The sequence below is a fragment of the Carya illinoinensis genome, chromosome 16 (genome assembly GCF_018687715.1).
Source record: "Carya illinoinensis cultivar Pawnee chromosome 16, C.illinoinensisPawnee_v1, whole genome shotgun sequence".
Lineage (NCBI taxonomy): Eukaryota > Viridiplantae > Streptophyta > Magnoliopsida > Fagales > Juglandaceae > Carya > Carya illinoinensis.
This window is the reverse complement of record NC_056767.1, coordinates 1,512,693-1,535,647: the sequence shown is the minus strand read 5'-3', so window position 1 is coordinate 1,535,647 and position 22,955 is coordinate 1,512,693. Positions and strand designations below refer to the sequence as shown.

Sequence of the window (22,955 nt, the reverse complement as noted above, 5' to 3'; positions counted from 1 at the left end):
AGTGATTATTTATTTAATAGTTGGATTGACAACTCAGAAGTGTTATTAAGTTTATTATATATGCGTGTTTTTAAGACTTTTTATTGAGAAATATTTTTGAGATTTTCAATTATATATGTTTTTACTACTTGTATTGATGTTAGTTTGGAATATTATTTTTTTAATATATAATTGTTTATATATATATATATAATTTAGAGTGGCTCTACCATCACACATGGGGCATCCTGATATTGTAATTTTTATTTTTATTTTTTGCTTTTTTATCGTGTATTTTTTTAAGACTTTTAATTTTTTTTTTCAAAAAAAATTCAAAACATCATTAAAAAACACTTCTTTAATTATTAAATAAAAAAAAAAACCATTGTCGAGAGCCCCCATGTGTGAGTTTAGCATTTCTATATAATTTATACATGTAGTGACTATTTTAAAATGTATGATATTGAAATATTCTATTTTAATATTTCAACTGGAACGGAATTCAAGACTTTGGATAACATTCTTATAGATGGACACATCTTTTTATCTCTTATTCTTATTTTCCTTTTTCCTTAACAATAATAAATATAAAAATAATATAAGTTATAGTGAGCACTCATAATAGATTTTGTAAAATATAAATTTTGATAAAATATAAAGAAAGATGGCCAAAAATAATTTCCATTGGATCATATATTCTATTTCTATTAAACATTAAGCTACAGTAAATCCTTTGCATGTAGAGGTTACTGTTCATTCTTCTAAATATATATATTTTTATTATTTCTCTCTCATTTCAACCACTTTCCCTTTTATCTTATTTTCATTTTAACCCTTTTATCACTTTTGCACAAGCCCCACTCTCTTATCTCTCATCTACTCTCTAGCACTCCGTTTATAGTCCTTTCGACTTTTATGCATGCAAAAGTTTTGATATTGTTAATGATAAAGCTAGGTATTTTTTTAGAATATTTTCAAGAATTATAGAGAATGGATATTCTTTTAATATACTTTGACAATATTTTCATTATATAATCTCTTCTTTTTATTTTTTGATTTAATTTATATTTTAGTTTAGCTTATAAATTTGAATAAATTTAAAATAGAACATAATTATATGACATTATATATGTGAGATATTGCAAATGTTAAAAGATATGAGGATATCATTGGTAGTTAGAGAAAATATTTGAAATGAATAAAAAAGTTTAAAAAGTATAACATGTAAATGATATAAAAAAAAAATAGATAAATTGATATATAATATATTATAAAAGTTAGTATGTAAAATAAAAATAAATAAATTTTAATGATATATTTTAAAGAATGGAATACATAAATTATTGAGAGTACTCTTGAAATATGTAAATTTATCCATTCATTTTGGAAAAAAGAATAGAAAAAGAGCTTGTTCAAAAAATAATTTTTTGCATGAGAATCTCTGATTTCCTTAGAGAATTGATAATAGCTTATGCATCTTTATTTTCATCTTAATATTTGAATAATATCTCTAAATTGGTCTACATTGAATTATGTATCTTCAAAATTTTACATAGCTATAAATAGTACTTCTTCAAGTTTGAAGAAGCACCATTCACTTTTCAAATATTATTTTATTATTTTTTCTCTGTTATCTATTAAAATCAACTTTGTGAAATTTGTATTAAGATGATTTTGATATATGAAAATTGTATTAAGTTGATTAAAGAAAGTGTTTTTTAATATATATTAATATTTATTGATAAAATTGGTCATTTTTATATATGAAATTGATAATATTTAAATATATAGAATTGGTATTTTTAAACACATTGTACTAATTGTAAAATATATAAAAATAATAATTTTAACAAAAAAATAAAAAAAAATTTTATTATTATTTAATTCAAATATATATAATTTAATGTGAGAATTTTTTTTTAATATATAAAATCAATCTTTAAAAAATGTAATTTTAAAGATTAGAAATCAATCCCAGTGCTCTTGCGACTTGGCCCGTCAAAAATTGACTTCCTTATCAATAATATTATAATTATACAGTACTCTTTCAGTCTTTCCCAATAAACCCTAGCAAAATCCCAGCCCCTCCCTCTGAAATGGAGAGCCAAGGCGACCGAGCTCCGACAAACCCACCTGTCTGCGAGGAATGTGAAGCAAGCCCGTCAAAGTACAAGTGCCCGGGTTGCTCCATGCGTTCTTGTAGCCTTCCTTGCGTCAAAGCTCACAAGCAACGCACCGGATGTACGGGCAAGAGGAGCCAGACCCAATTCGTTCCGCTCTCTCAATTCGACGATAATCTGCTCCTTTCTGGTACTTTTTTCTATTTTCTCACCAGTACCCGTTTTCATGGTTTCGTAGAATTCTGTATGAGTGGGTTACGATATGCTTGAAAAAGTAGTTTAATTTCTTAATGGTAAGTAGCTGGAGGTGAATTGTTGTTATTCCCTGCATTTTTGGTACCTATTTAACAATTTATCGAGTTTTAGCAATACCCTTTCTATGGCTTTTGTTAGGACCCTGTGGGTTATGCTACAGTGAATTGGAATGTAATAAGGGATACGGGTAATGGAAGCTGAGATGTTGCAGGAGTGAAATCAGAATTGCATATGAGATGTTTGTGATAATGCCTCAGAGGGCCATACGTTTACTGATGAGGGAAACTTCGAGGGTTCCCAGACCTTTAACCTCCTTACAATATTCAAGCTAAAATCCAGATTCAAGATAGTCCCCATTTTCTCTCCCGCTCCCCTATATTCCCACGCCTCACCTCACAGTACAATTCACTCTAACAGAATTACTAAAAGGATAAAATGACAAGCTAATACTCTGAATACATGACAGCCACTTGAAACGCATAACATAACTAAAAACTCACAGCATAAGTAAATAACAACACACACACACACAGCAGCTTAAACGCATCACTTCATGGTCCCAAAACAAACACCTCCAGTAATAGCTAGACGCACAGTTTCACAAACAGCAACGTAAAGCTTCAGTAACACCAAACGCACCGCTTCAATCTTCTTCAAAACGCAGCCTCCATTTTCCTCAACGGCATAACACTTCAGCATCTTCACTTCTTAAGCTTGGGTTCCATCATCCATTTCTCTTTCTCTAGCCGGGTTCCTAACAAAACCCCCCTCTTTAAGCATCTTGCCCTCAAGGTGCTGCAGTGCTTTGGCCTTCCAAGGCAATGGCTTCTCTCTTGGAAACATGGAGGATGGCCTTTAAACTTGAATTGGCCTTCACTGAGGAATGTTTCATAGCCAAGTAATCTTCCCAAACATTAGTAAGGCTCTTATAGACTGCAGCATACTCTCTTGCAATTGCATAAACTTGCTCTACGAGCCCACTTAGAGGGCTCAACTCCTCCCCATCAGAAGTAAAAGGATCCTGGCCTTCCGCTAGAAGTTCAAACTTGGCCACCCTAGTTAGGGCATCTTGCCTTTTTGTAATACTGGTTTTTGCTACTTGTTTAATAAAATCTGTTTATTTATCAAAAAAAAAAAAGAAGTTCAAACTTGGCCTCTTCAATACGGTTTGGTCTCTTACCAAGACCAAAATGACTGCTGGAACCACTATCAGTTACTAATGTTCCACTATTTGAACCCCTTGAAATTCCATGCAAGTGACTCTGATTATTTTTACTAAGGAATGTGGCATGTTCCATTATCTTCAGACACATCAATAGCTGCATCAGACTTTGTAGATTCAGTCCATTCTTGACGTGTTGAGTGACTGAACCATGCACCATCCAATTTAACTTGTCTATCTCTAATGCATCAGCATGCTTCTTTAACCAATCTCTTAAAGCTAGATCACTATAGCCAGCCTGCAGGTAATAAATTGTGTTCATAAATTCTTCTGTACCCCTATCAAAGAGCCAATGAGGTGGCATTATATCGAGCAACTGAAGAGAAAAATTATTATCTACTAAATCTTGCAAACTTATGAGCCTTTTCCATTGCCCTGCACCTTCAATTTCATTCCATTCAACTAGGAATGAGTCACCATCTTCACTTGTTCCATCAGAGAATAATAGTCTGCTTCCATCAGCACTAGAGAGCATTCTAGTGCACCCTTGTCCAGATGCATCATAGTCAACCCTAGAGCCCATATGTTCGTCCAACCAAGCATTAATTTTTCCATCAACAGCAGTTGGAAATATAAATTGAATATTTTCTTTTTGGAGAAGACAAATGGAATAAACATGTGCTTCATGACATTCAAAGTTAAAAAATCTTCTTCCAGACAAATCCCAAACCTTTAGTTATTTATCAACTCCACAAGTTACCACACACATCAGAGGAAACACTCCCAAGTCCAGTGACAAGAAGAAAAACAACCTTTATCATGGTCATCAAATGCCTTATTGCTGCCAAAAACTGCCTGAAGAGAGATGGAAATATCTCTGCTATAGAATCAATACCATATAATCTCCCCATAGTCAAAGGCTCACCCTTATTGTACCGACTCAATGCCACAATGCCAAGATAGAAGAGAATTATAGAAAGTATAAAAAATGTATTCAACAACGCGTGTGGTAATATAAAAAAACCATGATACCCCAAGGCATATAAGTAATAGAGTTGTAACTAACAATGTCCATGGCTTAGCATATGGGTGGACTGATAAAAACGCATCCTAGGTGTTCCATCCAAACCAGTTCACATGTGCTGGAAGCTTCTCATTTTCTATGTTACTGAATATACCCTTGTGCTTCTCCCATATCTTTATAGAGCCTTTAATTAAGGCAAATGGGTTGTTCCTTGGATTTATAAAAATTGTTCCCTGGATCTTACAATTCGTCCCCACAAGATTCATTGCTCTTCCTCTATCAAAGGGTTCAAAAACCACTTTAAGTGGCAATATATCAAACAGAGAGTGAGCAAAGACTTTCTTACCCATCCCCAAATATAAATCTAGCCGATGCATTTTTTTGAACAAGTTGATTGCAGGACTTGTACGGCCATGGATCGCTCCATTTGTACGCCGCTCAAGAAGGTTCGGGAGGTGTGGATATACAACCACCAGCTGCTCCACCACGCCCTGCTGCACCAATTCTTTGGAGAGGGGAGGCATGGTGGCGTTCGTAGCAATAGGCCTCCACTAGAACAACTCCCCTCCATGGCACGTGGTGACGGAGTTGCCATTGTCAGCTATAACAGCCATGACAGACTGCGGGTCTGGGTCTGTAATGGGGCGAACCCATGCTTTGGTTGTAATGCAGCCATCGTCATGTATATCGGAGAGGCAGAAATTGTCTCTGAACTCAGAGATATGCTCCTCCGTGGGCTGCTCATTTGTGCCTTGCATCGAGTGGGTCTTCTCACTCTCAGTTTCCCACTGGTAAACACTGTAGCGTTGCAGCCATGGAACATCCCAAGCGAATTGTCGGCGCTGGTGGCTAGGGAATTTTCCTCTTATCTGAAAATCCTTTTTCTCTTCATACCCAAGCCATTTTTTAATTTCTTCTGTTGAATTGGTAGATGCTTCCCCTTCTAATTTTTTTGAGCTGAATTCTTCACTCATTACGGAATTTTCTATTCCTTCCCAAAAACCTGCTGATACCAATTGTTAGGACCCTGTGGGTTATGCTACAGTGAATTGGAATGTAATGAGGAATACGGGTAATGGAAGCTGAGACGTTGCAGGGGTGAAATCAGAATTGCATATGAGATGTTTGTGATAATACCTCAGAGGGCCATACGTTTACTGATGAGGATTGAGGGAAACTTCGAGGGTTCCCAGACCTTTAACCTCCTTACAATATTCAAGCTAAAATCCAGATTCAAGATAACCCCCATTTTCTCTCCTGCTCCCCTATATTCCCACGCCTCACCTCACAGTACAATTCACTCTAACAGAATTATGAAAAGGATAAAATGACAAGCTAATACTCTGACTACATGACAGCCACTTGAAACGCATAACATAACTAAAAACTCACAGCATAAGTAAATAACAACACATGCACACAGCAGCTTAAACACATCACTTCATGGTCCCAAAACGAACACCTCCAGTAATAGCTAGACGCACAGTTTTGGCAACAGCAACGTAAAGCTTCAGTAACACCAAACGCACAGCTTCAATCTTCTTCAAAATGCAGCCTCCATTTTCCTCAATGACATAACACTTCGGCATCTTCACTTCGTAAGCTTGGGTTCCATCATCCCTTTCTCTTTCTCTAGCTGGGTTCCTAACAGCTTTTAAGGTTTTCATGCATATATCATACCATAGTCTTTGGAAGTTTGCTCTTTCAGTATCTAAGTTCGATACCCTTTCATAGTCTCGAAGAATTTTGCATGGTGCTGCGTATAATTTTGTTGAAAAAGTATATTCTATCTCTTTATCAGATCGGGAAATTTCTTTGCTAGTTTCTTAAGCGCTTTGTGAGTATGTTATAACTTGGTTGATGAAGGTTGCTACTTTTCTTACATGTATATGCCAATATTGTTTTTTTTATGGAATATTATTTGTAGATTACAATTTACTGGAGGAAGTGAAGAGGGTCGCTGAATCTGCTCAGAGAACGAGAACTAAATTGTGCGGGTATGCTCATTCTAAGTTTCCATTTCATCTTAGAAGTCTCTGGAACGCTGCAGCAAGGCGAAGGACAAAACTTCTATTTCTCTCTAGTGGAATGTCAAAAAGACAGAAAAATCGAACTCGATATGACCAAAGGTAAATATTAGTAATTTTAGAGGTCTATGGTAGAATTATTGGATGATAAATTACTTTTTCTTGTGTTAACTATTTTTTATCTGTGGTTTTGTAAAATTGTGATCACATGTCTGTAAGTTTGGTAGGCTTTTACTGCTTTCTTTTTGCGGAACACTTATTTGTTTCTTGCTATCTATAAGAATTAATTGATTATGGAATCTACCCCTTCCTCCCCCCCACTAAATCCACCCCCACCCAATCCCTATGTGGTGGTATCTGGTCAAAAGATGAATGCTTGTGGGTATCTTCTATACATATATAATTTCATATTGGTACCGGAGATGAGTTGAGATTCCAATCTTGTGCTGGTGGGTGTTTTTTTAATCAGATTTTACAATGCCTATTAATGATTATTTCAGGAAAAAATCTATCTTGTGGACCATTGAATGGCGGTTTTACTCAACAGACATTGTTTTACATGATCATGGGTGAGCTGTCATACGAACTCTTCCGCTCGGGACCCCATTTTTTCTCTGCAATGGATGGATTCTCTTATCCTATTAGACAAGTTGGTTTAACCAAAAAATGATGCTGGAGTCAATTGGTTTGTAACTTCATAGAACAGGACTATGTGATTCTTCAGAGAACTGATGCATTTAATGTTGGTGCAGAGTGAATGAAAATACAAACCTCTGCTCCATCATTGAGAATCATCTGAAAACTGGCCCATGGAATCATCAACTAAGGCAATTTTGCGAGGAACAGCTGGACTGTCTCAAGTTTTTCATCCGTAAATATCCAAAGGTTTGTATCTTTTTATTTACTGGTGGTTTTGTTGAATAATTAGTCATGGACATCTGAGTTAGCAATATCTAGTCTGCGAGTGTGCAGCTAAGTTGAACCATGGGTGGATATAATGGCAGACAGGAAGATTGGGTTTTTGTGGGTTACTATTCATATGAGAAGGGGTAATTAGAATTGTCAGCCACTCTGGTACTGAAACAATTTCACTGGCAGCTGTAGACCACCCCCCCCCCCCCCCCCCCCTCTTTCTCTTTTTTCTCTCTTATGTTTGTTATGGAGACATGACCTATTATTTTGAGTTTTGCAGGGCTCCGTATCACCTTTCCGGGAGTTGGACGTGAGGGCCTCAATAAAGCAACAATTTTCCAGTTTAGTTATATTGGAGTATCCTGTAATATATGTCTCTCTCCCTTCACACAGCTCTGATTTTGACGTTGTTAAGGATACCAACCCTGTTACTGAAAAACCAGAGCTAAAAGATTCTGAAAGCAATCCAAGCCCAGTTGGTGCCCCCTTCAAGGAGGAGGAAATAGAAGACGACAATAACTCTTCAGATCCTCGTGTTTTTGAACTCATGAAACATGTGAGTTCAAGTCCAATGCCTCGATCCCCCCATTACAACTTGAGGACTGAGAAAGAGGTAGATAATTCATCAGAATGCCCTTTGTTCTCAAGGGTGGCAACAAGCAACTGGTCACATTCCACCTCCAATTCCAATGAAGCAGGAGTGTCTCAAATGATGGATTTTGACTTTGATCAGGGCTTAATAGATTCGTACTCAGAGCTCATTGCACAAATTAACCCTGATGACTTTCTGGATTTGGAATTTGAGTTTGCTGAAGAGCTAGATGCAGAAGGAAGAAGAGAGCTCTCGGATCTCCGTGCATATTTGTCAGCAGATGAGGAATTAGAGGAAGGGGAGATTCTTGAATAATTGATAGTGATAGTATACTAAAGAAGAACCAAAGATGGGGGTAGTCTAAAAAGACCATCTGCCTGGAGTTGTGCAGATTCTGGTCTTTGTTTGTTCTTTGGCATTGTGATCTGGTCGCTACAGTGATGATATGAAAGTTTCCAAATGCATTTCCCAAATATGTGTTCGTTTGGATCAAGTTTAAGGAGGGTTGTGAATCGTCGATAGCATCTCTAGTGTGAATCGTCGATAGCGTCTCTAGCACCCGTTGATATGATAGTAATACTTTGGTTGGTATTACAACCTCAGGTTTTTCAATTTCCCATTCTTTTTGTTGGTCTAAGCAGCCTTTTCCAGGAAGCAACACAGGAAGGAGGCACTGGAGTGCAACTCTCTTTGCATTATTATTTTGAAAGAAACTCAATTTGCATTATTAGTTAAGAGCTTTGTCATGTTAATACATTGCCGGGAACTAAGCAAATAATGTATCTGGTGAAACCCATGCTAAACTGCTTCTACTAATTGATTATGTTTATTGCTTCAGAGTGCGAAATTTTATTCTTTTGCCACCAGTTAGTTTAGAAAGATAATGAGAATATTGAAGAGGATGATTGCACATAAAGGCGGGGCTGGTTACCCATGTTGTGGCATCCCAGTTTACTTGCAATGTTGGTTTCTTACATGCTTGGCAAAGGATGATCCCTACATCTAAAATTTCCCTGTTGCCGAGATTATCTTTCTGTGTCTTTGATCCCCCCCCCCCCCCCCCCCCCCCCCCCAAAAAAAAAAAAAAAAAACAGTTGCAATGTTGGTTCCTTATATGCTTGGCAAAGGATGATCCCTACATCTAAAATTTCCCTGTTGCCGAGATTATCTTTCTGTGGCTTTGATCCCCCAAAAAAATTAAAAAAAAAAACTTTAACTCTCACGCGAGTGCTGAAAATTTCCTTCCCTAATTATTCATTCTTTGAATGGCATTTTCAAGAACTCTCTATTTAAGGTTCGGTAGAAATTTGATAGTTTTACTTGCCACGTTAATTAGTGAATGAATATAATGGCTAAAAGGAAACCAAGAGTGACCATATTTATTCCCGGCTATAATTTTTAGAAATTTTTAAGATTGAAAATGACATATAGCCTCCTTAGCCTATATTTGAAATATAAACTCATATCAGCTCGTCTCAAACTAATTATTAATGAAATTTACTATTTTTTCAACTTTTTATAAAACAAAAAAGAGTTAAACCTATCTCAATTTTATACATTTAAACACATATCTTAATATATATTTTGAATGTGACCCAAACTAATAACCAAGATACGTTTGGATACTGAGGTAATCTCAAATAATTTGTGAATAATAGTGAAAATAATAATAAAAATATTAAATAATAATGATTAAAAAAATAAAATATTAAATAATAATAAATAATAATGGAGTCTATTACCCAAACATAACAACGTTCAAAGTGCAATCCCGGGTCCCATGCTGATAGTGCAATTACAATTCAACTTTATAAGTTATAATTTCAACGAAATCATACGCGCTAGGGCTTTCTTTCTGATTGATTCTGAGACAGAAACAGGATGGTTTCCTCTTAGCTTGATTTGGATAGGAAGTTCAGATAATTTGTGAACAATAATAAGATTATGAGACATTTAAGTTGACAAGAGATGAGTTAAAAATGATTTGAGTTAAAGCATTTTATGGGGTTTTGAGAAAATAATAATAAAAAGTTGAATAAAAATATTATAAAATTAAAATATTACTTGGATATAATTTGTTAATATAATTTTTATTTTGAGATTTGAAAGAATTGAATTATCTTTTATTTTTTGTCTGAAAGTTTAGAAAAATTATAATAATTAGATAATGATTAGATAGGAAAATTGAAATAAAAAATATGTTTATATTTGTGGTATTTAAATTGAAATTACTTTTTTATAAACTGTATTTTTACATATCCTGACGGCATATGCCGACCGTAACTAGCAAAATTATTTAGAGTTTTGCTACATACAAGTACAGTCGCGCACTAATCTGTGTACCAACACTGATTTATTCATACTTAAAATTTAAATTAACACTATTTTTAATAAAATTTACTTTTTAACCAATCACATTACATTAATACACAGATTAATGCACAATTATACTTACAACTATACTTTTCTAATTATTTACTAGGGTTGTAAACTTCCATATATCATTATGGATTGGCTACTATGCTGCTAGCGTTTATCGCTAGACGTGCCATTCGGGCATATATTATTTTTATTTTTATTTTTTTATATTTTTTAATATATTTAAATATTTCTAAAAATTTTAAAAAATTTACTAATACATTTAAAATCATTTTCTTTATCATCATCATCATCATCATCATTATTATTATTATTATTTTTTAACCAACGGTCAATTAGAGCGATCAACCATGGGCGGATAGAAGCTCTTCCTTATCATTATTCACTATAAGAATAGAAAGAGGATCGTGTGGACCCCAATCACACCAAAACCCTAATCAGCTCCATCGCTTTGCTTCCTCCGCTCCGCTACCGATTCTTTGTATGTGAGAGCCCACTCTCTCTCTCTCTCTCTCTCGGGATCTTAGGGTTATGCTATTTTGCTATTACTTTTTTGTATTCGTTTTGTTGATTTTATAATGGTTCTGCTAGTTGCATTTTGTAACAGCCATCGAGCCGTAATTTGCCCGATGATGTGCAACTCTGTATTGAGCGGTTCGCGTTGTTTTTCATTTCTAGCCTTTACTCACCACCACCACCACCACCTCCCCCTCCATCTCCACTACCCATTCTTTATACATACATACACATACATACATATATATATATATATATATATATATATATCCAAATCCTCACTCGGTGGTGGTTTGTAAAGGCTTTTGATGAATATCATTCGCTTTAAAGACCGTGGATGATTTGGTTTAAAGCTATGAGATCTGAGGGCTATTACATAGCAATGATTTGACACGCATTTGTTGCAAAAGTAGTCTTTTCTCTTTGTTTTGGATAAGTATTGGGTCTGGTTTTGCAATGGGTTTCTTGGGTTTCATTTGGGGTGTATAGTGAATGATGATATATGCACTGGGCTCTGAGCAGTTTTTTGACTGCATTATTGATGGAAATGCAGCCTAGAAAGCTATATCTGACCCAGTTGGTATCATTATGCTTCACTTGGATGCCCACCAGTGTCAGTTGTAGCTGGCACTGGTTGTTGTTTCCATTATTTTTTAAGATTTGGGAAGAGTCTAATGGAAATCTTGTAGATACAAGACCTGGGGGCTTCATGGCTTCACCATCTCCTCTTTCTTCTCCTGAAAATTCATCACTATATGAATTTAGTGGTGTGAGAAGTACAAGAAAAGGAAATGTTAGTTAAGGGTTCAACTCTTTATTTGATAAGAAACAATTATTAATTTTGTATGAGCTACAATTCTTTATATGAGTATGATGATTGGATTTTATTCCACGTTTCTCTCTTATATTTTTTCACTTCTTGCTTTTAATCATTTACTGTCCAAGTCTAGAACCCATCTTTCTCTCTTTCAGTCTTTGGGTTTTGCAATCTTAGTTCTTCTGTTGTGCGGATTTGATGGTGATTGGTTTCCTAGCACCCACTCTGGTTTACATTTGGCACCCTACATTTCTATCTTGCCCGATGATGAGCAGATGATCTTTATTGAGCGGTTGCTTGGTTTATATTTATCACTAGCCTTTACACACTACTGCCTCCACCTCCACCACCTCTTCTTCTCCAGTATCAATGTTTATGTGTGTATGTATGTATGTATGTGTGTATATATCTCTGGTGGTGTGCAGAGGCTTTTCGGTGAATGCCATTTGCATTGAGCCGCAGATGATATGGTTAAAGCTATGAGATCTGAGGGCATCATACACCATATTAGTTTCTATTGTCATCAGCATCTAGATATAGTCAAACATTAAGGCACGCTATACTAAAGATTAGCTTTTTTTTTCACATGAATTGTGGTTGAACCGTCAAAACATAAAGCAATTTGCATGCTTTCTGAAATTGAGCCATGAATCCGCAGTTGATTGGAGTTACAGATACAAGAGATGTGATTCAGGACGAGGCAATGAGCCACTTTTACTGTTTATATTGTCTTCATTTCTTATTCACGATACTTGTTGCAAATATACTTCTGGGTATTGCAGGGACTGGTTTACTCTAGGGATATGATCAGCTTTATCGAATTGCATGCAGTCATGGATAAATTTTGAGCCACATGAAAGAGTTTCGAGTGAGTTTTTGGCGGCAGGGTTTGCATGAACGTTGGTAATCAATTGTTTATCCGAAGAGGGACCATTGAGAATTTTACTTTCAGAGAGCTTTGATAGGAATGGACATCCACAGAGTAAAAAGGAGAAGAGAAAAGGGGGAAGAAAGGATAAAGTGAAGAATGGAGAGGCGAGAATGGAATGATCTATGGGCAAGCTCCCTCAATTGCCCAGAAGATCGAAGGCTTCATATAATTTCTATACAGTCCAAAGGCTTCATCGGACTGGAAGAGTTTTTCCTTTGAGTGCTTGTACATCTCGAGATTAGTTTAGCTTTGTCCGGATGCTGAGTGCCAATAATAATTAAAAAAGAAATCTATGTACAGTTTATGATTGTATTGTATTAGTTTTGACATTATTTGTAAAATTGGGGTTTTGTATTGTTTTAGTTGTGACATTATTTGTAAAATTGGGGTTTTATTGAATGAGATTTTATTGTAGAAAAGGGAAAAGCTACCATGTAGCCTGGTTGTGCCCGCTTTAGATGACCGCTTGACGTGGCATATGACTTGTAGTGCTTATGTGACTTGTGAAAGACAAAGAAAACACACTTTCCGCCTGCGTTCCTTCTTTTTCTCTATGTAAAGACAAGTCTCTCCTTACCACATGTATTCCTTGTTTCTTCTTCGTGTAAAGAGAAAATTGATCCGTTAAAACCCATCCATCTATCCACCTGCACCTACCATCACAACACCGATCACCACCAAACTCAGCCCTATTTCTAGCGACGGAATGCTCCACACAAAAACTCAAAAACAGATTCAAATCCGAAACAGGGGATCTAGAAATGCATCCACCTACCGCCTCCCTCACGGCGTTGATCATCCTACTTGGTCCCATCTCCGGCGAGATCTGGGTCCACATAGAAACTCCACCACCGATTCGACTCCACAAACTTGACGCCCCCCAATTCAGATTTGGCCCCACCTCCCCGGTTTTTTATTCAGCCCCTGGCTCCACATTCACTCCACGCCAGCTCAAAGTACATAGAAATTTCATACAAAATACTACACCTAACAGTCATTTAAGCTAATTCTAGACTAAAAAAAAAGGAACAAACCAAACCCCCTAAGAAGCAAGTCAAAAGCTTTTATGTTTTGGGGGAAAAAAATTCTACATCCAAACGTCTGTTTGTGAAGAGAAGAAATTTAGCATCAATAGGGAGAAGTTGGTGGAGTTTACTAGAAATAAACAAACAATGAAGAGGGAATTGACGACGCAACGCACTCGTGGAGGAGGGTAAAAGCTTTGCTGTCGTGACGGAAGGCACTTGTGGATGAGGGTAGAAGTTTTGTGTTGCGGGATGGTTCTTGTGGAGGAGGGAGCAGCGATGGAAGCACTCGTGACAGTGTTTAGCGACGGGATGGCCACGGTGACAACGCATGGTTGGCAAGGGAGGAGGCAACGTCGGTAGGGTGATGGGATGAGTATGATGAATTTTTTGAAGTGTTTTGAACAAATCCCATGATATTTTCAGCCTCTTTTTGCTTTTTTTTTTTTTTTTTTTAATTATATGCCACATCAGGTGGTCATTTGCAGTGATAATAGGGAAGCGACACAGTAGCGCGACCCTTGTAGAAAATTGTTGTAACATTTTTGCTGTTGGTCTGATTTAGAACTGATTCAAACACAATTTGAAATTTTTGCTGTTTTTCAAGACACTAATGACTGATTATGAGAGTACCAATCCTTTTGTTGCCAAACACATCAAAATTTTCTATGAAATGATTGTGTGGAGAACCTCAACCATATTAACTTCATATCCCAATTAAGCAGTCATTTATGCTTTGTACTAAAGTAAAAAGGCCTTACATTGACTATGGAAAGTAAAAAAAGCACCGTCATATTTACAAAAGAATTATACAAAAATAATTTAACAAATTAATAGGGCTTCATCTCATCTAAAAAAGAAGTTATGTACTCAACATTCTTCTTCCCATGCTATCTTAAGTGAAATTTTTTAAACACCTGTTCAAAATAAAAATTTATCACATGATAACCCCTGGTGTGGCTCCAAAGCAGAGAAATGGTTGTGGGTAAATTCCCACAGATGTACCTTTGGCCTTTTATGAAAATAATCACATGTTTAAGGAATCTGACCTGAAAAATTTTGTGGTCCTCATTCTCGAGTGTCAGGATTTATAGGAATCTTTCATGGTCAAGGTCAAGAAACCTGGCAAATAATGAATCTGGGGTGCCCTCTTGTTGGGAGACTAACTTAGGTTTTTGGGTGGTATGTGGTAGAAGGCCTGATAAATAGGTCCCATTGCTGAGTTCAGCTGTTTAATCAAGCAGCTCACCTATTGCCAATTATCAAACCTACCTAATATTTATTGTAAAAGAGAGACACGTGGATGGAGATCCGAAGATGCATATAGTGGGCCATATATATTCCAATAAAGGACCACAACTTAGAGGCCTAGCATATGAAGTAATCATGGGTCACTTGTGCTAAAGACCACAAAAATGGGAGTTCTATGCAACTCGTCACTTTCGTGGATTGAATGTGTATATTTCTCTCGCATTAAAATGAGGAACCATACACGTACAATTCTCCTACAATTCTTTTATAATTCAATTATATAATCAATGAATGCATTATACATTAAGATTATGAGTATTTGAATTCAAAAAATTTTTGTGCAGTCACTTTTATATTCTTTGTGTACTCTGCTGATGAGATCGACTGCGTCATTTTTTTAATATAAAATAACTGTTTTGACCAATCATATCCATAAAATATGTAAAAAATATATAAAAATGACTGTATGTAGCAAAACTCTTCTTGGCTAAGTTAAGAACATGACTACATGTAGGTGGTTTGTTGCGATCCAAAAAGTGGATTGACTAAATGCACTTTTGAGGTGGCCAACCAGTAACAAAATATTATGGAAAATGCTACTCTTCCTGCTAGTTCTCGTTGGGGTTACTGATGGTTTTTTATTTATTTATTTAATGATTAAATAAGTATTTTTAAATAATATTGTGAATTTTTTTAAAAATATTTAAAAATATTAAAAAATGCATGTGAAAAAATGAAAAAAACACACAAAATGAACTAGCGAGCCAGGGCTCCTTGCGGTGGCCATAGAGCCACCCAAATAATATTTTGACTTATTGAATCTAATATTTCTACCTAAGCTGCCTCCATGTTATCATTTAGGAGAAGTAACATCTAAAGACAAAAAACCAAGTCTATGGCGGCACTCAAGAAACAACACCAACGACTTTATCAGCGCTTGGGACTTTCGTGCCTACGAGAATGGTGTGTGGGGGTGAAATCCATCTTGTAGTTTTGAGGTCAAGGAATCCAACAATGCCTTACTTTTGATATTGGAGTCATGGATACATCATCCATAGCAACATGTGAGCTTCACGCATAGGTTGGATTACGACAATTCTTGACTTATAATGTTGATCTCGGAGATTTTGTGGTACGATGTGTGTACACTTTGAGTGGTTGGAAGATGGTAAATTCAAGATTTTTCCAACCCAATAAAAATAATAGGTAATGAAGTCGTAGGCATGGAAAGAAAACAGCAAGAAGTCCAAGAAGACGGACAGAGGAGCCATAGGTTACAAATTTAGTATTTTATTAAGAATAAATTTATAAACTGATGTGATTTGATGTGATATATTAAATTATAAAATTATTTTTATTGTAAAATAAATTTAACAAATCTTATTAAATCACGTCATTATATAAATTTATAGTAAAATCATCAAATGTGAATCATATGTTAGATATCAATAGTAAAAACACCTTATCTATCTATCCATATCAACACTAAAAAGTGCCATCTCCTTATCTCATCATCACCAATAATTAATCGTCATATGATTCGATATTGGTCACACATTTTTCTTTTTACCAAGAAAAGTTGTAATCCTATAAATCTTATAGCCCTAATAGTTGAAACCTCGTACTTCCTCTTTGAGAAAAAAAAAAAAAAACATTATAGGATCATTACAAGAAAGAAGCTCCATATAAATGCACATTAAATTTACGACTTGATTTGGATCTTATCTTCAAAATAATAAATAAAAAAATTAGATCTTTTAGATAAAGGAGGCCTATTCTTTTTAAATCACGACGTGGATGTATTCCCCCAAATTAATTTTAACGATAAGAAAGCTTGATTTGATATATTTTTTTGTATTTAAAGCAAAAAACAAAAGAATTGATTTGATAGTTCTTTTCCATTTGCTTTCTGATGGAGACGCGACTGGCCATTTCTTTAATTTTTTTAATATTTAAAAATAAAAATAAAAAGAAAATAATCAAATTTTTTATAATAAAATATATAAATGTAGTATAATTATTTTAAAAAAATAATATTTTTATTAAAAATTTTATTTTATTTATATAAATTTATAATTTATTTATTTTTTAAAAAATAATTACATATTATTTGACTGTAAATACCATTACGAGGATATTTATATTACGTGTATATTTATAATTAAAGCCAAGGTGTCGAACAAGAGAAAAAGTCAAACATAGCTCTCTGTAGGGGTTTTTTAGTCTTTTTACCCATGTAATTCTGGTTATGCATTTCTAGAAGAAGAAAGAAGAACCAGACCAAGTCGCTCTCCATTTTACGCGCCAGCGACGACCCAGTTATGCCCGCCACGTCTGCATCCATCCTTCTCCTCCTTTCACACTTTACACTTTTTCCGCCATAATTTTTTACAGTTTTTTTGAAGACTTCATTACCACATAAATATATATATATATATTGTTTGCATTTGATTAGTGAGAAAATAAAGATTATAATTTCTTAAAACTTTGTCTTAAGATCATGAAAATGACACTTTAAATAAAGTCTTATGTAACATAATTAAAATAAATTTACATAATATGCTGTCTTTATCGACCTCTTAGATAATATTAAAACATAAATTGTTTTTCTTTATATTGAATCTTTATCTTTCTATGTTAAAAATAATTAAAATACATGTAAAAATATGATAATTGCTAGATCTATACATGTAAAAATCTTATAAATTGACGTAATTTTATATTATATATCAGATGTATTTTATAGTAAAATGACATTTATAATATAATATATCACATTAAACTATATCAGTTTGTTAGCTTATTTTTATAAAATTCTTTTATAATGAAAATTTTTTGAAAAAATATATGCATTGTGAATTTTTAGACTCTATCTGAAAGCTAAAATTTAGAAAGAGAAAAAAATGGACAAAATTAATTTCATAATACTAGCATACTCAATAAATAATGTAAAATCTAATTTCTATTTATATTTACAAAAACTCTATGTATATTTATTTTTACGTATTATTTATGTATTCTATTAATATGATCGATTATATTATTTTTTTAAATATAAAATAATTATTTTAACCAATCAAATCAATTAAGTGTATAAAAAATATATAAAAATAATTGTATATAACAACTCTCTTATATTTGTCTCACTCTATATTAGAGAATCTAAAGAAGAAATTAAAAATCCAAACAAAAAAAGTGGGAAAATAAAAATAGAATTGTTGGTATAAAAATGCGATACGAGCGAGGGAGCAGTTGAGATTTAAGAGAGGGAGGCGTGTGCAGGACGTGTCCGATGCGCGTAAAAAATAAAAAATAAAAAGAAAATAGAAACAGAAAGAGAAGAGGGTATTTTAGGAAGTAAAGTTTTGTTAAGGAAGTTAATTAGTTAACTAAAATGATAATAATTGGGGGGGGGGGGGGGGGGGGGGGGGGGGGCCAAAAGTAAAATCGAAAGGCCTCCGTACGCGGTCCACGAATCTCCCCCACCCCCATTTAAATCCCTCTCGGCTCTCATTTCTCTCCAAAAACCCTAATTTATCCACCCCCTTCTCTCTCTGTCTCTTGTCTGTAAAGCTTCTCAACCTCAAAATCTCGACTTTGATTGAATTTAACCCTTTTGATTCAATTGCTTTCAAGGATTCGAATTCAATTGTGGGAATTTTTTGGGGATTAGAGGTTTCTATTTGTTTATTGTCCATGTGAGAATGCCCGTTACGGACTACCAAGGTTCTTCTTCTGCATTTCTCGGACGTTCGATTCTCAGCCTCCGACGCGATCCGGTCGTCCACTCCATGGAACCGGCCCGCGACGCCAGCAGCTTGGAGATGGACCCCGAGGCCTTCCAGAAGCAGGTCGCTGACCGGTTCGCCGATTTGTCATCTGCCAGCGCCGACGAGTTGCTTTCCTTGGCTTGGGTGAGGAAGCTTCTGGATGCGTTCCTTTGTTGCCATGAGGAATTTAGGATTATTCTGTTCAATCATAGAGCTTTGGTGCTGCGGCCGCCTATGGATCGGTTGGTTTCGGATTATTTTGAGCGGAGCGTGAAGGCTCTTGACGTGTGCAACGCAATTCGCGATGGGATTGAGCAGATCCGCCAATGGCAGAAGCTGATCGAGATCATTTTGTGCGCTCTCGATAACCGCAAAACTCTCGGCGAGGGCCAATTCCGTCGCGCCAACAAGGCGCTCATCGATTTGGCTATTGCCATGCTCGACGAGAAGGACCCCAACGCCACGATCGCGCACCGGAACCGATCGTTTGGAAGGAGCAACAACTCGTCCTCTTCCTCGACGACGGCGAAGGATCATCACCATAGCCACCATCAAAACCGTTCCTTGGGGCATTTCCGGTCGCTGTCGTGGAGCGTATCCCGGTCGTGGTCGGCGGCGCGGCAGCTCCAGGTGATTGGGAACAATTTGACGGCTCCGAAAGGAAACGAACTCGTGGCTACGAACGGCCTCGCTGCACCCGTCTTTACCATGAATTCGGTGCTGCTGTTCGTAATGTGGGCTCTGGTGGCGGCTATTCCGTGCCAGGACCGTGGTTTGCAGGTGCACTTCAATATCCCAAGGCAGTTCTTGTGGGCGGGGCCGATCCTCTCACTGCACGAGCGGATTCTTGACGAGTCAAAGAAGCGGGACAGGAAGAACGCGTGCGGGCTGTTGAGGGAGATTCATCAGATTGAGAAATGCGCTAGGGCGCTTAGCGAATTGGCGGATTCGGTTCAGTTCCCATTGGCGGAGGAGAAGGAAGGGGAGGTGAGGCAGAGAGTGGAGGAATTCTCTCAAGTTTACGAGGCGTTGAAAGTGGGATTGGACCCATTGGGGCGACAGGTGAGAGACTTGTTTCACATGATTGTGCGGAACCGAACGGAGGGGCTTGACTCTTCGGGTGGAAGGCCCAACAATCCCGCATAGAGGAAGAAGGTGATGATTTGGTGTTCAATTTCAAAATGAGGTGGACTTTTCGAATTTGGGGAATGCACAAGAAGATGATGACTATCATGAAGAGGAAGAACACGGGAGGGACAAGAAGACAGGTTACGATTCGATTGAGAAGAATGAGGTCAGTGGTGTGTGTCAGGAATAAACTGGGTAAGGACTAAGGCGGACAAGTTTCTGTATTTATCACCATAGATTTTGTGTAAAGCTGGAAAAAAAAGAAAAGAAAAAGGAATGGACCCCTCCGGTCCATGGTTATCTTCTTTCTGGGTTTTGTCTTTGCTTACATTGTATAATCAAATTGCTAGGCGAGTTGTTGCATCTTCGTGTTGTAGCTGATTTCTGTTAATGAACATGTCTCTCTTGGAGCCATGGTACATGAACTTCTGTTGTGGAAATTGCCTGTTGTTGTGGAGTTTTGTTATTAGGCCTTAATGCATTTCGAATTTGTAGCGCGGAAGATGGTGTTCTTTGTGTGCATATCTATTTGGAGAAGGGTTTATGATAGAATAACTTGAAACGCAAATTATATGGGAGTTTTCCATGGAATTCATTCCCATACTTCACCGGAAAGCCATTTTACACGAGTACTGGTATTTCTCTCATGGTGGCTATATTTCTATCTAATTCCATGTACTTTTTGTGAGTGAAAAGGAGAATCAAACAAAATAAGAGTTAGCTCTCCTTGGACTTGTTCGTTCTGAGACTAACAAAATTACTCGAGAAAATTAGTTGTTCCTGCGTGAAATTTATAAAATTGATGTATATCGACACACTGCGAGTTCTTGCAACAAGAAATAAAAAAGTCCGCAACATGGAAGGGGGAAGAGATTTTTATTTAGAAAGTGTGGTGTGTGAAGTGTGAGGATGACAAGAAGAATTTTCCTTTAATTTATTGGTCAGCGCGCAACATCTTGACCAAGACTCGGTGCACGCCCCTGATAACCTTGACTTCTATTCTATTGAGTACAAGTATTCCATCAGGAGTCTTCCAAAGATGCTTTCCTTTTCTGACTTCTCTGTCTTGGGTAAATAAAACATTTGCTTTCCTGCTTGTAACCTTGCTTCTTGTGACCGTCTCAGGAGGAATCGAGTGGGAGACCAAGTTGCTGTTTCGCAATCAGGATGACCATGGTGAATTGAGTCGTTTCAAGCTCCTCTGCCTGACTTGGTTGCTTTTTATCCAACGGAGATTGAAGTGGTAATTTTAAGGTTATATAACTTAATTCCTATGGATGCCGGACAGTGTTTTTCTGGTCCTAGTTTAGGACAGATTTTTTTTTTTTGATAAGTCAAAGTATATTAATATAAAAGGACAGATTAATTGTATTTTGACTGCCTAGGGTTCATTGTGTTTGTTTGACAAAGTCCTTTGCTTTCTAAAGCTTCCCTCTCTCTGGTAAAACGATGGTCTCTGTTCTCTCGGTCTTCTCTGTGATGCATTGTCTATCTGCTGTACCCAATTCAGCCAACAAACTTGATTTGCAATTTTCTGACTCCACGTTTATGTTTCTCTTATTCTCTTCTATGATTATTTTCATTTGGACTTTTATTTGGACAATCTATCACTTCGTTTTAAATCTTCGTCAAGAAGGACTTCCACATCTGTTGGCATTACAACATCATCTGGTTCGAAGTCAGACTAGCCTTTTGCATACATACCTACCAAATGAATTGAAGAGGCTGCCAGAGCAGTCGCCTTCCTCTCATAACTCCTTGTCAGCTGTCATAACATTTATAGCTTTCAATGCCAAAAGCCTTTTTTGTCTCTTGCTGGTTGGTTTTCAATATGTGCAGTATAAATATCTGAAGAATATTTTTACAGCATGGACTATGGACGGGAATGGGATGCAGCAGAAATGTTAATTACATTATGGGCTACCAAAATCCTTAATTACTATCTTAAATTATCGCCATAAATCTGATTAGCTTTGAAGAAGTTTCACGTTCAGCACCGCTGGCTGCACTTTCTTCAAGGTTTATGTCAAAAGGGTCGCTTTCTTTCGAGTTACCCAACAATTCATGGAGATCAAACACCATTCCCATATTCAACACTTGCAGAAACCTTGTACTGGACCCCACATTTACTTGATATTGCTTTTCTTTCCTTCTTTTCTTTTCATTTGGGGGTATAGATTTAAAGGTCGAGATTCAAATAGTTTTGTGGTAATTGAATTCAACGCGGCAGGAAAGGTCAATTACGATAACCCGAGGAACAGGCTTTGTCAGATACTTTTGAAGAAACTCTTCTGTCGTAACGAATTGTGACCAAAGTTATTTGAGCCATGGAATAACGAGGAGTTATTTTATTCTTTGGCTGTGAAAGTTGTCTATACCTCTTACTAAAAAAAACACTATGCTTCCTGGCAGATAATCCCATAGCAATCCTAGAAATCATTACATGTACCAGACTCTTCAAATTTCTTGTCGTCTCAACATTGATCTCCTTGTTAATTCCCTAAAAAGGTGCTCTTTCCATTTATCTCATTCCGTTGGTACCGTATCTATAGCATCTGAATTCATAAGGTCAAACTGGTATGCCTTTTTTTTTTTTTTTTGATATGGGGATTTGGGGAGGGGATTGAACCCCAGACCTCACTTTTGGAGGTGGGGCTTCATGCCATCAGGCCGTTGGCCTTTGGCCAAACTGGTATGCCTTTTGGACTCGTGAGTTTTAGGCATTTTTACTTCGTAATATCTGTTAATGATTCTGATTCAATGCATCATCAACTTCAAAGAAATTGTCAAAATCAAGAGGGTGAACGGTCTAATGGTACCATCACAACTCCAAAACAACTGCCAACTGTATGAACTAGATATTTTTATGACAAGAAGTAACAGCATGCATACGGCATACATTAATGACTTTTCATTGCTCTTAGTTATGTTTCAAGGAGAATAGCCATTTTGTTGATATGGCCTATTTAATTGAACAAGGCACAAAACCAGTGAACCAGATTACCCAGGCATGAAATTGAACAAAATCACAGAAAAATGGTTTTGGCTAACACACCAAACCAGTATA

At 36.3% G+C, this 22,955-nt stretch overlaps 2 protein-coding genes, 1 long non-coding RNA gene and 1 other non-coding gene across 5 annotated transcripts; all 4 read left to right on the top strand.

Annotated features, from left to right (window-relative positions):
• The first annotated feature begins 1,998 nt into the window (after positions 1–1,998).
• Positions 1,999–8,908, top strand: LOC122299539 (box C/D snoRNA protein 1). The gene is made up of 5 exons (XM_043109903.1): positions 1,999–2,289; positions 6,468–6,669; positions 7,068–7,136; positions 7,320–7,452; positions 7,760–8,908. Exons 1-5 carry the CDS (start codon positions 2,076–2,078, stop codon positions 8,384–8,386), a joined length of 1,245 nt encoding a protein of 414 aa, XP_042965837.1. The 5' UTR covers positions 1,999–2,075; the 3' UTR covers positions 8,387–8,908.
• A 1,867-nt stretch (positions 8,909–10,775) lies between these two features.
• On the top strand, positions 10,776–13,133 carry LOC122299525. 2 transcript variants are annotated; one of them, XR_006239703.1, is made up of 2 exons: positions 10,776–10,931; positions 12,566–13,133. It is a non-coding gene; the product is annotated as an uncharacterized LOC122299525 (long non-coding RNA). The 2 variants fall into 2 exon arrangements; XR_006239702.1 differs by having other exon boundaries at positions 10,776–10,935.
• On the top strand, positions 11,455–11,541 carry LOC122300012. Its single transcript, XR_006239858.1, has one exon. It is a non-coding gene; the product is annotated as a small nucleolar RNA snoR118 (small nucleolar RNA).
• Positions 13,134–18,446: 5,313 nt separating the features above from the next.
• On the top strand, positions 18,447–21,431 carry LOC122299067 (protein ROH1-like). Its single transcript, XM_043108980.1, has 2 exons — positions 18,447–20,083; positions 21,014–21,431. Exon 1 carries the CDS (start codon positions 18,695–18,697, stop codon positions 19,904–19,906), a length of 1,212 nt encoding a protein of 403 aa, XP_042964914.1. The 5' UTR covers positions 18,447–18,694; the 3' UTR covers positions 19,907–20,083; positions 21,014–21,431.
• The last annotated feature ends 1,524 nt before the right edge of the window (positions 21,432–22,955 follow it).